The sequence below is a fragment of the Scyliorhinus canicula genome, chromosome 1, assembly GCF_902713615.1.
Source record: "Scyliorhinus canicula chromosome 1, sScyCan1.1, whole genome shotgun sequence".
NCBI lineage: Eukaryota > Metazoa > Chordata > Chondrichthyes > Carcharhiniformes > Scyliorhinidae > Scyliorhinus > Scyliorhinus canicula.
The window spans coordinates 234371243-234385183 of NC_052146.1; the positions used below are offsets into that span (position 1 = coordinate 234371243).

General features: G+C 45.4%; 1 protein-coding gene across 1 annotated transcript in view; it reads right to left on the bottom strand.

Moving 5' to 3' along the window:
* Window positions 1-2730: 2730 nt before the first annotated feature.
* ccdc85a (coiled-coil domain containing 85A) overlaps window positions 2731-13941 on the bottom strand; it is a 942586-nt gene continuing 931375 nt past the window's right edge. The window contains exon 5 of the mRNA XM_038809420.1: window positions 2731-2862. Within this exon, the coding sequence (XP_038665348.1) occupies window positions 2833-2862 (30 nt within the window). The 3' untranslated portion in view covers window positions 2731-2832. The remainder of the gene's footprint in view (window positions 2863-13941) is intronic.

The following is a 13941-nucleotide window of genomic DNA, read 5'->3' on the forward strand; positions in this document are numbered from 1 at the left end:
ACCTGGAGTGCTACAGAGGGACAGCATCGTAGCAATTGCGTGGAAGTCTTGTGCATATCTGTAGAAACATCTTTGAGTGGTTGAGGTTGCAGCTGCTCATTGTTGGAGAGGAAGCTACGTGCTGCAGATGATGTCCCCTGTGGGAAGTCAGAACACAAAGCCAAGCATCCGCCCATTCCTACCTGATAGCACCGCAGCCAAAATTGGCATAAATATCAGCCCTGGCAAGCAATCCATCAGTGTTCTGGTTTGTGAGCAGCCAACAGAAAATCCTGGATATGGCTATTTCAGAACCCTGGAAGGATTCCGAGGCTAAAATGTTGATGGTAACCTTTACAGCAGCATGAAGTGCTTGGCCATCAGTTTCAGCAGCAGCTGCTGTCCTTTTCTGAGGTTGCAAATATCTGCAGCCACCTGTAGAACCATCTAATAAATTGGGACTCAGACATTTGGCAGTAAACTGAGCATCTGCCTTGAAATTCTGCCTCACGGCAGAGCCTTCTGTGCATTGCACTTCCTTGCTGATCTTCTCTGCTGCTCGCCTCACTGCTGTACAGTTACAGGTCCGTAACTCTCAGGCTACAATTACTGCTACTGGTCATCCTGATTCTCATCTGAGCTCCAATCTAAGGCAACATAAGGGGCAGCCATCCTGATGTGATAGGTGAACCCCTAAAGTGTAGAAAGCAAAAGTACTGTGCATAAAATCTTTTCTACTCAGAGTTAAGAAAGGCCCTGTCAATACAAAGTATTTATTAGCGTATTTCTCTGAGAGTGATACAGCCCCCTCAATTGCCACTGTGTACTTTCCTCACTTTCAGGAAGCCCAGGGATCCCGTGGGCTTGATGTTAAAATCAAAAGGGTATTTACTATTCTAATTAAGCAATTAATATATGTTCATTGTCAAATCTCCTCTCCAGAGTGGGTTGTATGCAAGCAGCTGAATGCATTCCAGTGAAATGAGGAGTTGGCGAGTTGGAGCTGAGTCCCCAGCATACTGTCAATTTCCTCCGTTTTGATCCCAGCTCGCACCCAAACCTTGCTCAGAAGTTTAAATTTTGCCCTGCGTGTCTCAGTGAGGATTTACCTTAGTTGGTTGAAGAAACTCACAGGTCTTTTTTTTTTTAGAATTAGAATTAGAACAGTACAGCACAGAACAGGCCCTTCGGCCCTCAATGTTGTGCCGAGCAATGATCACCCTACCCAAGCCCACGTATCTACCCTATACCAGTAACCCAACAACCCCCATTAACATTATTTTTTAGGACACTAAGGGCAATTTATCCTGGCCAATCCACCTAACCCGCACATCTTTGGACTGTGGGAGGAAACCGGAGCACCCGGAGGAAACCCACGCACACAAGGGGAGGACGTGCAGACTCCACACAGACAGTGCCCCAGCCGGGAATCGAACCTGGGACCCTGGAGCTGTGAAGCATTGATGCTAACCACCATGCTACCATGCTGCCCCATGCTACCATGCTGCCCCGCTTTTGTTCCGCTTAGGGACATCATAGACTGTGAACCATGGGTCAGGTGCCAGAATTTGAATAAGTCTGTGAACGCTTTCTGTGCAGCTGCCGATTAAGTGAGCGGCTAGTGCTGTCCCTTCACAGCTGACCACCAAATCCAAGCACGTGGCACAGCGCCCAGTGTTGTTGCCTCACAGTGCCAGGGACCCAATTCCAGCTTGGGTGACTGTCTACGTGGAGTTTGTACTTTCTCCCTGTGACTGAGTGGGTTTCCTCTGGGTGCTCCGGTTTCCTCCCACAGTCCAAAGATGTGCAGGTTGGGTGGATTGGCCATACTAAAAAATACCTCTCAGTGCCCAAAAACATGTAGGTTAGGTTAAGGGGTTACAGGTATTAGGTTTGGGCGGGTGCATGCGCTTGGGTGCAATGCTCTTTCAGAGGATCAGTGCAGACTTGATGGGCTGAATGGCCTCCTTCTGCACTCTATTGATTCTATGACTCTGAATTTCTTGTTCCACTTTGCGGCAGTTGATATCTTAAGGATGTACTTGAACTTGTTCTGAAGGTGCAATCCCACGAGAAAGTATGCAACAGATCATTTTGCCCCTTTTCCCTACCTCTCAGTGGCAAGGTTATTATGAGACATGGGGAAAATGGTAGTCGCAAACTTGTATCTCGCTAATCAATGGGACAGTTCATTGGTGGTCTGATGTGCTGAGGCATGCAGAGAAAAATCTTTATTAAATTCATTAAATACATCTTTAATATTTATTACAATTACAACAATTCCACCACCGTGTCTGTATTGACTTTATTAAAGTTATTATAGATTTAAGAGTTGGAGGCCTCAATTGAATGACGTATAGAAGACAGTCTGCAGCAACATTTTACATCCTAAAAAGAATGCAAATTTTGGCTATTGTTGCTCACTCATGGTGACCTCAGAAGAAATCATAAGGATATTGGCTTTGATCCATTGCCATCCAGTGGACACACAGACTGACAATCTGCAGTGCATGCATGAGCAACAATTCAATGAAAAGCAATCACTTTCAATTCAGTTCAGCACACCTTTGACTGTTGCAAATAGTAAATGGGTTTAAATCAGAACTCTTTTTCGGGAGCTGTTTATTTTGATAATCTGCACAAAAATAATTGTGAGGCTAATAAACTTTAAATAAAATGCACTTGTCTAAATTTTCATTGGTACTTGCTGGTAAAGACTTGTAGTGCTGCTACTGATAGTGATAATAATTAAAGCAAGGGGAATATTATCTCAGTACAAGTGTCAATCATTGGGCTCTTTAATTAGAATTCTGCCAAATGAAAGGTTAGCTGCTTGTGTTCCAGCATTGAAGGTCAGTGAACTCCAGCTTCTGTTCTTTCGAGCTTGAAAAGAAAATAGTTGTGTTCAGAGAAAAGTGAACCCAATCAATATCTCATGCTTTTTACATTTCTTCATTAAGACACATGCATTACAGTTCAGTATTTAACAAATTAAGCTGGAGAGGAATGAGCTCATACAGTAACCAGGAATGGTCTCATTTTGACGAGTATTTGCATTAATAGCTTTTAAATATCAGGAATCTGAGATGGTTTTATAGAAGCAGGCAAGGCAGAACTGACACTGATTTTCCATGACAAGTAACAAGAGAAGACATTGGGTTGTTAGTTATGGACTTCCTATGGAATCACTGATCATAAATATAACCACATCAGAAGCAGGTATCAGATGATATAAATAAGCAATAATATATAAATGCCACAGTTCTTGCATCAACCATTTAAACCCCTTTCTGATTACCAAATTTTGCTTTATTCTACATAGGGCGACCTAGTGAGAGAGTGAGAACATATTTATCATTGCAAATTATTTAGGATAATTCATTCTGTGCTTTTAGCAAAACTCTGAAGTTTAGTTTCTGTGAGATTAAGTATGGGAATGTCAGATATTCTTCCTTTACACCAAATGTCAACTTCTAACAGTCTCAAGGTAGGTGTACAATTAGACCAAGGATCTTTCACAGCCTAAGTGTAATATTTCTATTTCCTGCTCTAATGATGTTAATATTTAGTTGCAATGTGGGTGCCTAATTGTAAACCAGCTAGTCCCAAATTGAAGGCAGTTCTGTGTCCTCAGGGAATAAGAAACATTGTGAATTGATTGCAGATTAATGCGATGAGAGATTCTCAAGAATCATTGGTGCAGATTTTAAGGTTTAGGAAATGAAGCATTTTATAACCAACATTAAATAAAATAATGTGCTAAGGGACTGTGAATTAAATAGAAATTTTAAAACACACCTGGTGGAGAGCCTATATCATATCGGGAATCAAATAAGTATATAATATTTTTTAAATTTAGAGTACCCGATTCATTTTTTTTCCAATTAAGGGGCAATTTAGCGTTGCCAATCCACCTAGCTTGCACATGTGCGGGGGTTGTGGGGGGTGAAACCCACGCAAAAACAAGAATGTACAAACTCCACACAGACAGTGACCCAGAGCCGGGATTGAACCTGGGACCTCAGCGCCGTGAGGCTGCAAGGTTAACCCACTGCGCCACTGTGCTGCCCAAATAAGTGTATAATTGATATGAACACTTGACTGATCATTTGAATTTATTGTAAAATATAAACAGTTTTACTGCTGAGCTACATACGGTGACTTGGAGGGAACATGAAATAATATCAACCAAATGTTATTCCCATCTAATTATCTGCTGCATCACTATTACTAGGGGTAAACATAACCAAATTCCATTCATGTCTTATTATCTTAAACAATTTAATGTGAAATGCCAACTTTTACCCATGCAGTGTAAGATTTGCTTTAAAATTGTGAAGCTTTGAACTGAAAATATTTACACCATGCAGAGGGAATCGGTCGATCATTCATTTTGGAAGTCAATGTACACAAACTTGTGGTTCGCTTGAGTTTCCAGCAAGGGAGTAGAATCTCACAACTTAAATACCAACTGGATTTGTCTTGATGGTTGATTCCACAAGCACCTTTGGGCATCTTGGAAAGCCGGAAATGTGAGTGTTGCCATGTAAGTTGGCTGTGGGGTATCACAGCCAAACCTAATGCTGACATCAACAAATGTACATGTCCAGCCGAAGTCTGACTAACAGTCAGGAAAAAGATTGATTTATCCCTCTCCTAGCTTAGAAGTGCAAAGGCTAACTGTGCCACTCCTAATGTCACATCGACTCAGATAGATCATGACTGCCGGGTCGGAGAATCCCCAGGGGGATGCGAGAATAGCGCCCTGACGGTGGCTTCCCCATTCTCCGGCGCCTATTCTCGGGTGCCCGCAGGATTCCTGCCGCGCTGGTCGGGGGGCATTTGACAATGCCCCCCCCCAGCGATTATCCGGGCCCCAATGGGCCGAGTGGCCGACGAGGTTGACCGACTCCTGCTGGCAAGAGTTACTCAAGTCCCACACGGCAGGACCTGGAAGATGAGTCTGCGGGGGCCGTCATGGAGGGGGAGCAGGGGGATCCGAATCCGGGGGTACCCCCACGGTCGCCTGGCCCGCGATCGGGGCCTACTGATCGGTGGGCGGGCTGGTTCCGTGGGGGCCTATTTTACTCTGCGCCAGGCTCCGCCATATTGCCCGGGGGCCGGCGCGGAGAAGGGAACCCCCGCACATGCACGGAAATAAGCCGGCCGTAGCACCCATGCGTGGAAATACGCCGGCCATTCCGCGCATGCGCAAACTCGCGCAGGCTGTTCTGCACTGGCTGGAGCTGCAGGGACCACTCTGGCGCCAACCTAGCCCCCAAGGAAGGGGAGAATTCCTCACTTTCAGGGACCGTTGATGCCTTAGTGGTTGGCGCCACCTTTCACGCTGGCGTGGAGACATAGCCCTATTATTGGAGAATCCCAGCCCACATATCTTTCTGGGCTGCGTGAATCAATTCCACATTCAGCAGTGCTCTGTCCAACAGAGTTGCCAGAAGGATATGCCTCTGTGAGGATCGAATATGGGTCCAAAAGTAAGTAGGATAAAACAGGATGGTGTCGCACCACTCACCATCCACTGTGCAAAACATAACAAGTCGGGACTTCTGGTTGGTCAACAACTGCAGTGATATAATGTGGATTTCTCCACCAAAAAAAGGGGCACACAGATCCGAGACTGACATATATACATCACAACAGGAGAAGATGTAGTAAAAAAAAGACAGGGAATAAAGACAATAACAGTTCCATGTTTTATTAATGCTACATTTATGGATACATAATAGACTGTATCATGAGTGTAAAAAAATAACACAGGGCTAGATTCTCTGGTTCCCCCAGCCATGTGTTTCTGAGCAGCACGCCGTTCGCTGGCAACGGGATTCTCTCCTCCTGCCGCTTGTCAATGGTATTTCCCATTGGAACCGCCCCACGCCACCGAGACACCCGTGGGCAGGGGTGTGCTTCCGGTGGGAAAAGTGAATCGCAACAACCGGAGAATTCCAGCCACCATATCAAAAATTTCCACAAAATGTACATAGCATGTTAGTTTCAAAAGTTTTTTTAAAAATTTGAACAGCAGCGAAACACTGCAGGAACAACAACTTGGATATTGTTACAGTTTCAGAATTAATAGGCGTGCAAAGATTGTTGAATTCTTAAGGCCTGACAATGGAGTAAGAAAGAAATGATCAGAAATACATGGTCATTTACATTGGGTTCACTACTAACATCAAAATAATACTGAAGGCATATGGACTTTGTTCAGCATTCAAAGCCAGTGAATTATTTCGATAGTCTGATTGCAAAACTGTCAAAATATTTTATAAGGACAAAATTTCCCCTCAATATCATTCAATCGTTTGTACATTGTCCCCAGGTATTTATCTTAGAAGGAGAATTAATTCTATTCAATTTGTATGCCGCCGTCCACAACATGACTCAATTTAAATCATAAAGGATGTACGACCTGCCGCTGCACTTTTGCACAGTTGCAATATTCCTGCAGAATTAGCTAAGAACAGACAAGATCTTAGAAAGTTGAGTTAAGTAATGCCAACACGCTTGCTCATTCTCTCAACAATTTGCCTCAGAACTAGTGATTCACCCAAATAAAATACATTTAAGGGATGTCCCAGGAGACAAACCAATCAATTTATGGTTTGTTGCAATGCCACCCCTTTCTTAACACTGTAATAGTCCTTCTGATTATTTCCGTTGTTTCGATTTACTTGATTTTATTTTATTTTATTTCATTATTTTTGGTCCCTGGATCATAATAGGATGTGCCTTTAAGCAGAAGAGTGCTTGACAGGACAGTGTGTTCCTAGGTTTTGTATTTTGGAGAGGAGAAACCAGAATTGTCTCCACCTAGTGAGTCTCGGGAACCAGCTTTGGAGCAAGTTGGTTCAATTGATTGGCTGACTACCAGTGGGTTGTCCAGGGACAGTGTTCTGCCTGACAACAGTCAGTGATTAGTTCCTGCGTGATGCATTCTGAGAGAGCTTGGCAGAAGTGTTTAGACCATGGAAGAAGAAGAATGCGCTCTCTTTATCTTGCTGCTGAAGCACTGCTTTATTGTTCTAAAACCAGTGAGTGTCTGGAACATCTTTACTGTAAATTTGAAATGCTCCTGAATCTATGGAGAAGGAAGCAACCTTGCCAAAGAAAGCCATCTCAAGCCTTGAAGGAAGAAGTACCAAAATCAAAAGCTTGAATTTCATAAAAGCACTAACTAGAACTGGGGTTCCACAGTGCATCAAACATCCTTTATTCCCCTGGCCCTCCCCCTGGAACGTTGGCACCTTTGCACTGCCCAGCCGGCATCTTGGCACTGCCACCTTGGTATTGTCAAGGTGCCTGGATGGCACTGCAAAGCCAACAGGAACACTGTCAGTGTGACAGTACAAGGGTGCCCAGGTGCCAGGGTGGCACTGCCAAGGTTCAGGGCGGAAGGGGGCCATGCCCATGAAAAGAGGGTATGGAGGATGGGGGGGTGCAGGATAGGTAAAAAGGGCCCTCTGGGAGGTTGGGGGGGTGGGTGATAGGTGGCAGTTCTGGAAGGAGGGGGCTGTACAAGGGTGCGGGGGGTTGGGGTAGTGGCCACATGTGCAGGGGTTGGCATTGCCCATGGGTGGGGGGCTGTAAGCTCACTTAGAGTTCGGGACTCCCTTTGAAAATGGCAGCCTGGGACGGAATTCTCCGACCCCCCGCAGGGTCGGGGAATCGCCCGGGGCCGGAGTAAATCCCGCCCCCGCCGTGGCCGGAATTCTCCGCCACCTGGGAATCGGCGGGGGCGGGAATCACGCCCGCCAGTCGGCGGGCCCCCGCGCCGATCAGTGGGCCCCCTGCGGCATTTCTCCGGCCTGCGATGGCCCGAAGTCCCGCCGCTGTCAGGTCTCTCCTGCCGACGTGTTTTAAACCACCTCTGTGCCGGCAGGAGCAGTCGGCACAAGCGGGCCCCGGGGTCCTGGGGGGGGACGCGGGGCAATCGGACTCCAGGGGGTGCCCCCACGGTGGCCTGGCCCGCGCTCGGGGCCCACCGATCGGTGGGCGGGCCTGTGCCGTGGGGGCACTCTTTTTCTTCCGCCGCCGCCACGGCCTCCACCATGACGGAGGCGGAAGAGACCCCCTCCACCGCGCATGTGCCGGTGATGACGTCAGCGGCCGCTGACGCTCCGGCGCATACGCGGACACACGCCGACCGGCGAATGCCTTTCGGTAACGTTATGTGCAGGTGGCTGGGGTTCAGGGTGCGGGGTCCAATGACCAGGGCCCCCCGGTAACGTAGGCAGGTTGTGTCAGATGGCAGGGTGTGGGGTGGGCAGACGAGCGATGGGGGACATGGAGGGCCCTGGGTAGAATACACCGTTGGTTGTCAGTCTCCCAACCTCTCCCAATTCCTTCGAGATACTAACTACATGGTATGGATCCCACGGACCTTGCCATAGTGATGCTGACATGTCAGACGCAGCAGGAGACGGCAGCAGCAGCATCAACAGAGGCTTGAGGCGGCGTATGTACAGGATCCTACCCCACACCTGAAGACCCAGCTGGGGAAGGACCCAGAGGTGGAGACCGTGATGGCCCAAAGGGTACAGGTGTCGTTGGTCTTTCAAACAGATGACGGACAGCATGTGCCACAGGTGGTTCCGCCTAAACAAGGAGACATTGCTGCACCGTGCCATGTCCTTGTGGGCTTGGCACCACATGGAGGGGGAGGATACCCACTCCTGGTGGCCGTCAAGGTCACACAGCCCCGAACCTCTTCACTCAGGGACATTCTAGGGCTTGAGTGGGAACTGTGCTGCATCCCATGAGCTGCAGCCCACAGTACATCTGTGAAGTGATGGATGCTCCGTTTGCTAGGGCAGTGGACTACTTAAACTTTGATATGGATGAGGCCCAACAAGGTGCCTGGGCAGCAGGATTCTCCACCATCGACGGAGTCCAGGACCCAATAGATGTTCCCTTATGCTTAACGGGCTGCCAGGGAGTGCCCCACATCAATAGGAAGGAATGCCACTCCCTGAACATCTAGCTCATGTGCGGCACACCACATGCACATGTGTGCATGCTTACCAGAGACTGTGCATGGCAGCTATATCCTGGGGCATTTTATTCTAGCAAATCCCTCATGCTTTGTGGTAAGATTAAGTTGTTATGTCTCAGTTTTATTTGGGACTGATGATATGAATAATGCTCCCTTTAAGCTGTGCCAATGCATGGCCATTCGGCAACTGGCATGTCCCATGCAGAGAATAATCAGATTGTGCAAAAGTAATATTCCCTTTAAGATGTGCGCAAGTGGGCTATGTGCCAATCTTAAAGGGACTGTGCAATGAAAGAAACTATCCAAGTACAGTGAACAGAGGTTTGAGGGAACACTGCTTGAGAACATTTTATTTTTGAAAGTTTTGCAATAGAGTTCACTGCGACCGACAGAATCGACACTTCCACTTAAAATAATTTGACCTCAAGTTTCCTCCTTCCATTGCACCCTACTATTTACTGAAATACAGAGTAAATGCATTTTGTTTTATCAATTACATGTAAAAGCGCAAGCACCACCACAGTCTGTTACATTCAGCCATCTTGCACAGCAATTTAAAATATGCTTAACATATTCACTACTTGAAGTGATTACCAATATATTTTTTAAATGACTCAAATGTCACTAATTTGTGAGATCAGAAAAGATTGTCATTATCAAATCCTTTAAAGAACATTTGGCAGAAAACAAAGCCTAGATTTATTCTTGAGTTAGCTGTAGGGACGTTTCACCTTCCTAAGTAACTTCATCACCTTCCCATTGATTTTTGCAATGGGGCTGGGTAGGAGCATGATTGAAAGAAGGAGTGTTATTGAGTGCTGCTGCTGTATTTAATATGCTGCATTTGATCAAAGTAGGGATTGGCCTGTATTTTTAGAGAGCAGTAATGTCAATGTCAATGATTCAGTCTCAGGAAGTCAGGGAGTGAGCTGTACGATAGGAACTGCATATAGCCACATACATGCCTGGATGTTTTAATGGCTGAAATAATGTTAGAAGGGAGATAGTTTGGATAGTGAGGCAGAAAGCCCCATTATAGGTTGGCTCAATGCCTATAGATAAAGGCTGGAGATAGTTACTGCAACCTCCACTGCCCCAACATCAGCCACACTATTCAGGAAGAGAGTCAATGATCTCACAAGAGAGACAGGTAGGTCAAGGCACTGTTCCTAAGGCACCTCCCGTAGGAATAATCGAGGCATCTCTCACCCCGTTGCCATATGCACTTTCTGTGTAATCAGTTGGATGTCAAGGAAACTTTCTCACACAATGAAGAACCTTTGAAAACAAGGGGGCATCATGTTAATTCAGAAGGACTCTGAGAACTCACCTTGCTTAAGGAGTTCTGACCATTTTGAAGGATGGTTCACTTAAAAGGACAATGCACTTATATGTTTTATCATCATGGGAAACGAGTACCCATGTCGTTTTACATTCCTTTAACATTGAGTTCTCTTCTTGCAAATTGCTGCAGTAGAATCGATAACAATCAGGCTGATTACACTTCCACAAGAGCTGATTCAGACTATTTGATCTGCATGGAGTAGTATCATTCAGCCCTGCATTAATGAGCTGAACGTAGAGGCCACAGACATAACAATCACTCCAGAGATTGGAAGTATATTCACTCCTGTAGAGCAGCAGTAGGATAATAAAACAGGAAACGGACCAATATGTCAGAATTTTTAAACGATTATCAATGCAATGTTGCTTCAGCACTTAAACTTTTCAGCTCCGCTTTCATAGTCAAACTATAATTTAATAAAATATGGAAATTCACAATATTTTCATGAATAGCCATTGTATAGTAATTCAAGAGCACAGGGTAACACACCAATTTAGTAGTGGACATGTTAAGCCGCTCATTACTCAAAATAAGACATTTAAAGGCATAAACACTCAGATTGGGGTTGTTTTGAAATGTTAATACATTCAAACATACTGTATGACTAAAACAGTAGCTTACAAATGCTTCCAGGGCTTGAAGCATCTACTTATACCAATCTGCTCAAAGTGCACAGAAGATGAACACATTTTGATTAATACTGACTGATAACAATGAAGGCATTCCACCAGAAGTAAAAATAATCAGCTAAAATGAAGGTAATCTTATAATGCTCCCAGATTGCACAGCTTTATAGAGTTCCAAACATAGCATACAATAATCTGTGTGTTATTTCACACTAACATGTCAGAGATGCATTTAACCATGCATTCAGAAGGTGGAGGATTCCTTTCATTAGCCTGTACGGGCAAACCTTACAAAAATCAATTCAACACAATGTCTTCTTTAATATACCTCAGTCTCAAAATGAAATGTTTAAAACAACTATATAATTGCCATAACACAGGTGAAAATGTCCAGCCAATATTTAATCTTAAGATCTTGCAATTTAATTGTTCTAAAGCTGGAATGTGTCAAACCCGAAAAGGTAAAAATCAGAAATGAATTTACACTTATTTTGAATTCTACATTGGTATACATTGTCATTTCGAGGAATTTGTAAAACAATTCTTGCATTGTTTAAAAATATATACAAAGATGTAGGTTAAAATATTATGGACAAGACAGCTCGATGGAATCATGGATGTGAAAGTCATAGGGCGGGATTCTCCGTCCCGCTGCACCCATTTTCTAGTGCGGTGCACCCCTACCGGCAGTGGGATTCTCTATCCCGGGAGCCAGCCAATGGGGCTTCCCATTATGGGCACCTCTACGCTAATGGGAAATCAGCGGGTACGAGTGCGTTGCCGGCGAGCGGAGTATCCCACCGACCGAGAATCCAGTCCATAAAGTCTTGACTTTAGGTTATTTAACAGCTTGTGGCAAGTGTGTTTATATGCTTCAATTGCTTCAATTAGGGATGTATGAACTGATGTGATTGTTTTTCTTTAAGTTTCCAACAATTTTTTTTTTCTAGCCTGAATCACCATTAAACTATTTGGAGCATTTTGGTTTTGCCTTCTTGTGCGATTTTGCAAACCAATCAATCAAGTACTGGCTAAAATATTTTAAAAGCATCCCAGGTCAGGCACAGCAGAATTAGATGAAGAACAGACCTACCTCTACCTTGTCTATGCAAAATCTCAGAAGAACAATCCTACTGCACCTTGTGTATAATGTCACTTTTCACTTCAAACATCCTGAAGAATGGACTTTTAACAAATCCTTTGTGGTTTTTTTCTCTGTTTACTCACATCCACAAGAGAACATAGGATAGTAGTCTGTCCAAGCGCTGGAATCACTTCTGTCATTCAACTGGATTGTGGCAAATTTGAAGATTTTTCTTTGTAATTGAGATTCCACCATTAAAAAAAAAGATTCTTGGCATCTACCCTATACCCTTGGCATCTATTGCATTTATTTATAACTTTAAACATTTCAATTAGATTAACTCTTAAATGTTTATGTTTAATGGAATACAACCCATGTTTATGCAGTCTGCACTCATAACTTAGCTCCGTCACCATTCTAGTGAATCTACATTGCACCCTCTCCAAGACTAATATATCCTTTCTGAGGTGCAGTTTCCAAGATATCACAGTACTCCAGTTGCTGATCCAGTTCTCATTTAACTAAGGTATAACATCCCCCTTTGTATTCTAACCCAGTAGAGCTAATTGATTATTTTTTGTATAATCAATATGTTTTGTTAACTAGCCGTAGTGATTTCTGTACATTGACACCAAAATCCTTTTTATCTTCCATGCTTGCTTGTCGCTCACCATTAAGAAAATGTTTTGATCTGCCTCTCATAGATCCAAAGTGGCTAATTTCACATTTCCCACATCTGTTATGTTTTCCCTTTCTCTTTATCTGTATGTCTTGACTTTTAAGTTAATTAACAACCTATGGTTTATGAGAAATCTATTGATGTGCTTCAATTACTTCATCTAGGGATGTGTAAACTGATGTGACTTTTTTTCTAAATTTCCAAGAATGTTTCTTTTACATATATAGGGCCGTCCTTCCCACTGGTGGAATATTCCGGTCCCGCCAAAGGAGACCGCCCTCGGCAGGTTCCCCAGCTGCAGTATGGGCGAGCCACGTAAAACACTGTAGACACGGGTGGGGCTAAAAGAACCCATTAATGGCCAATGGTGAGACGCCTCTGCCACCAGAAAACATGCTGCCCTCTCATCTTGAATCACCATTAAACTATTTGTCGCATCTAGCTTTTTTGTGCAATTTTACAAAGCAATCAATCAAGTACTGTGCAGCCTTGTTTGGTGTCATTTTCAAATTTGCATATTAATCTCTCCATTCATCATCTAATTTGTGGATGTTTATGGTAAAATCGAGGCATAGACCACATCCTTGGGGAATACCACTTGATACATCCGCGAATCAAAGTACATTCTCTAACCTTGGGCGGGATTGTCCAAGCCTCCCTGCCGAAATCGCGGTTGGCACAGGGGTGGAGAATGGGCATCAAACCCGCGTTAGGGTCCAATGCCGCTCCCGCGATTCTCCGGTCCCTGGAGAATCGGTGGCAATTGCGCGTGCGCGGTCGACGCGCGCCGTTTGGGGGCCATTGAAAGAAGCAACCGTGACGATTCATCGAGTGGAGCTGGCCGAGTTCCCGACGGCGCGGTTCTCTCATGGTCCCACCCATTGGGAACTCAGCATGGCGGCTGCGGCTCAGTCCACAGCCGCCCTAGTGGGGGGTGGGGGGATCATTCGCCCGGGGATGGGGGGCGCTCCAGGACGGCCAGGCTATCGATCGTGGGCCACCGTTCCGCGTGTGCGCGTGATCTCGGGGGGGGGGGGGGGGGGGGGGGGGGGGGGGGGGGTCTTGGTGCTGGTCCGTGGTGTGGGTCCGTCATGTCGTGTGGGGCGGCCAACGCAGGCCCCAGCAATGTGCATGCGCGGACCCCCGGCCGGAAGTGCAGGGCCCCGTATCAGCAGCCGGAGCTGCGAGGACTACTCCAGGGCCCTGCTAGCCCCC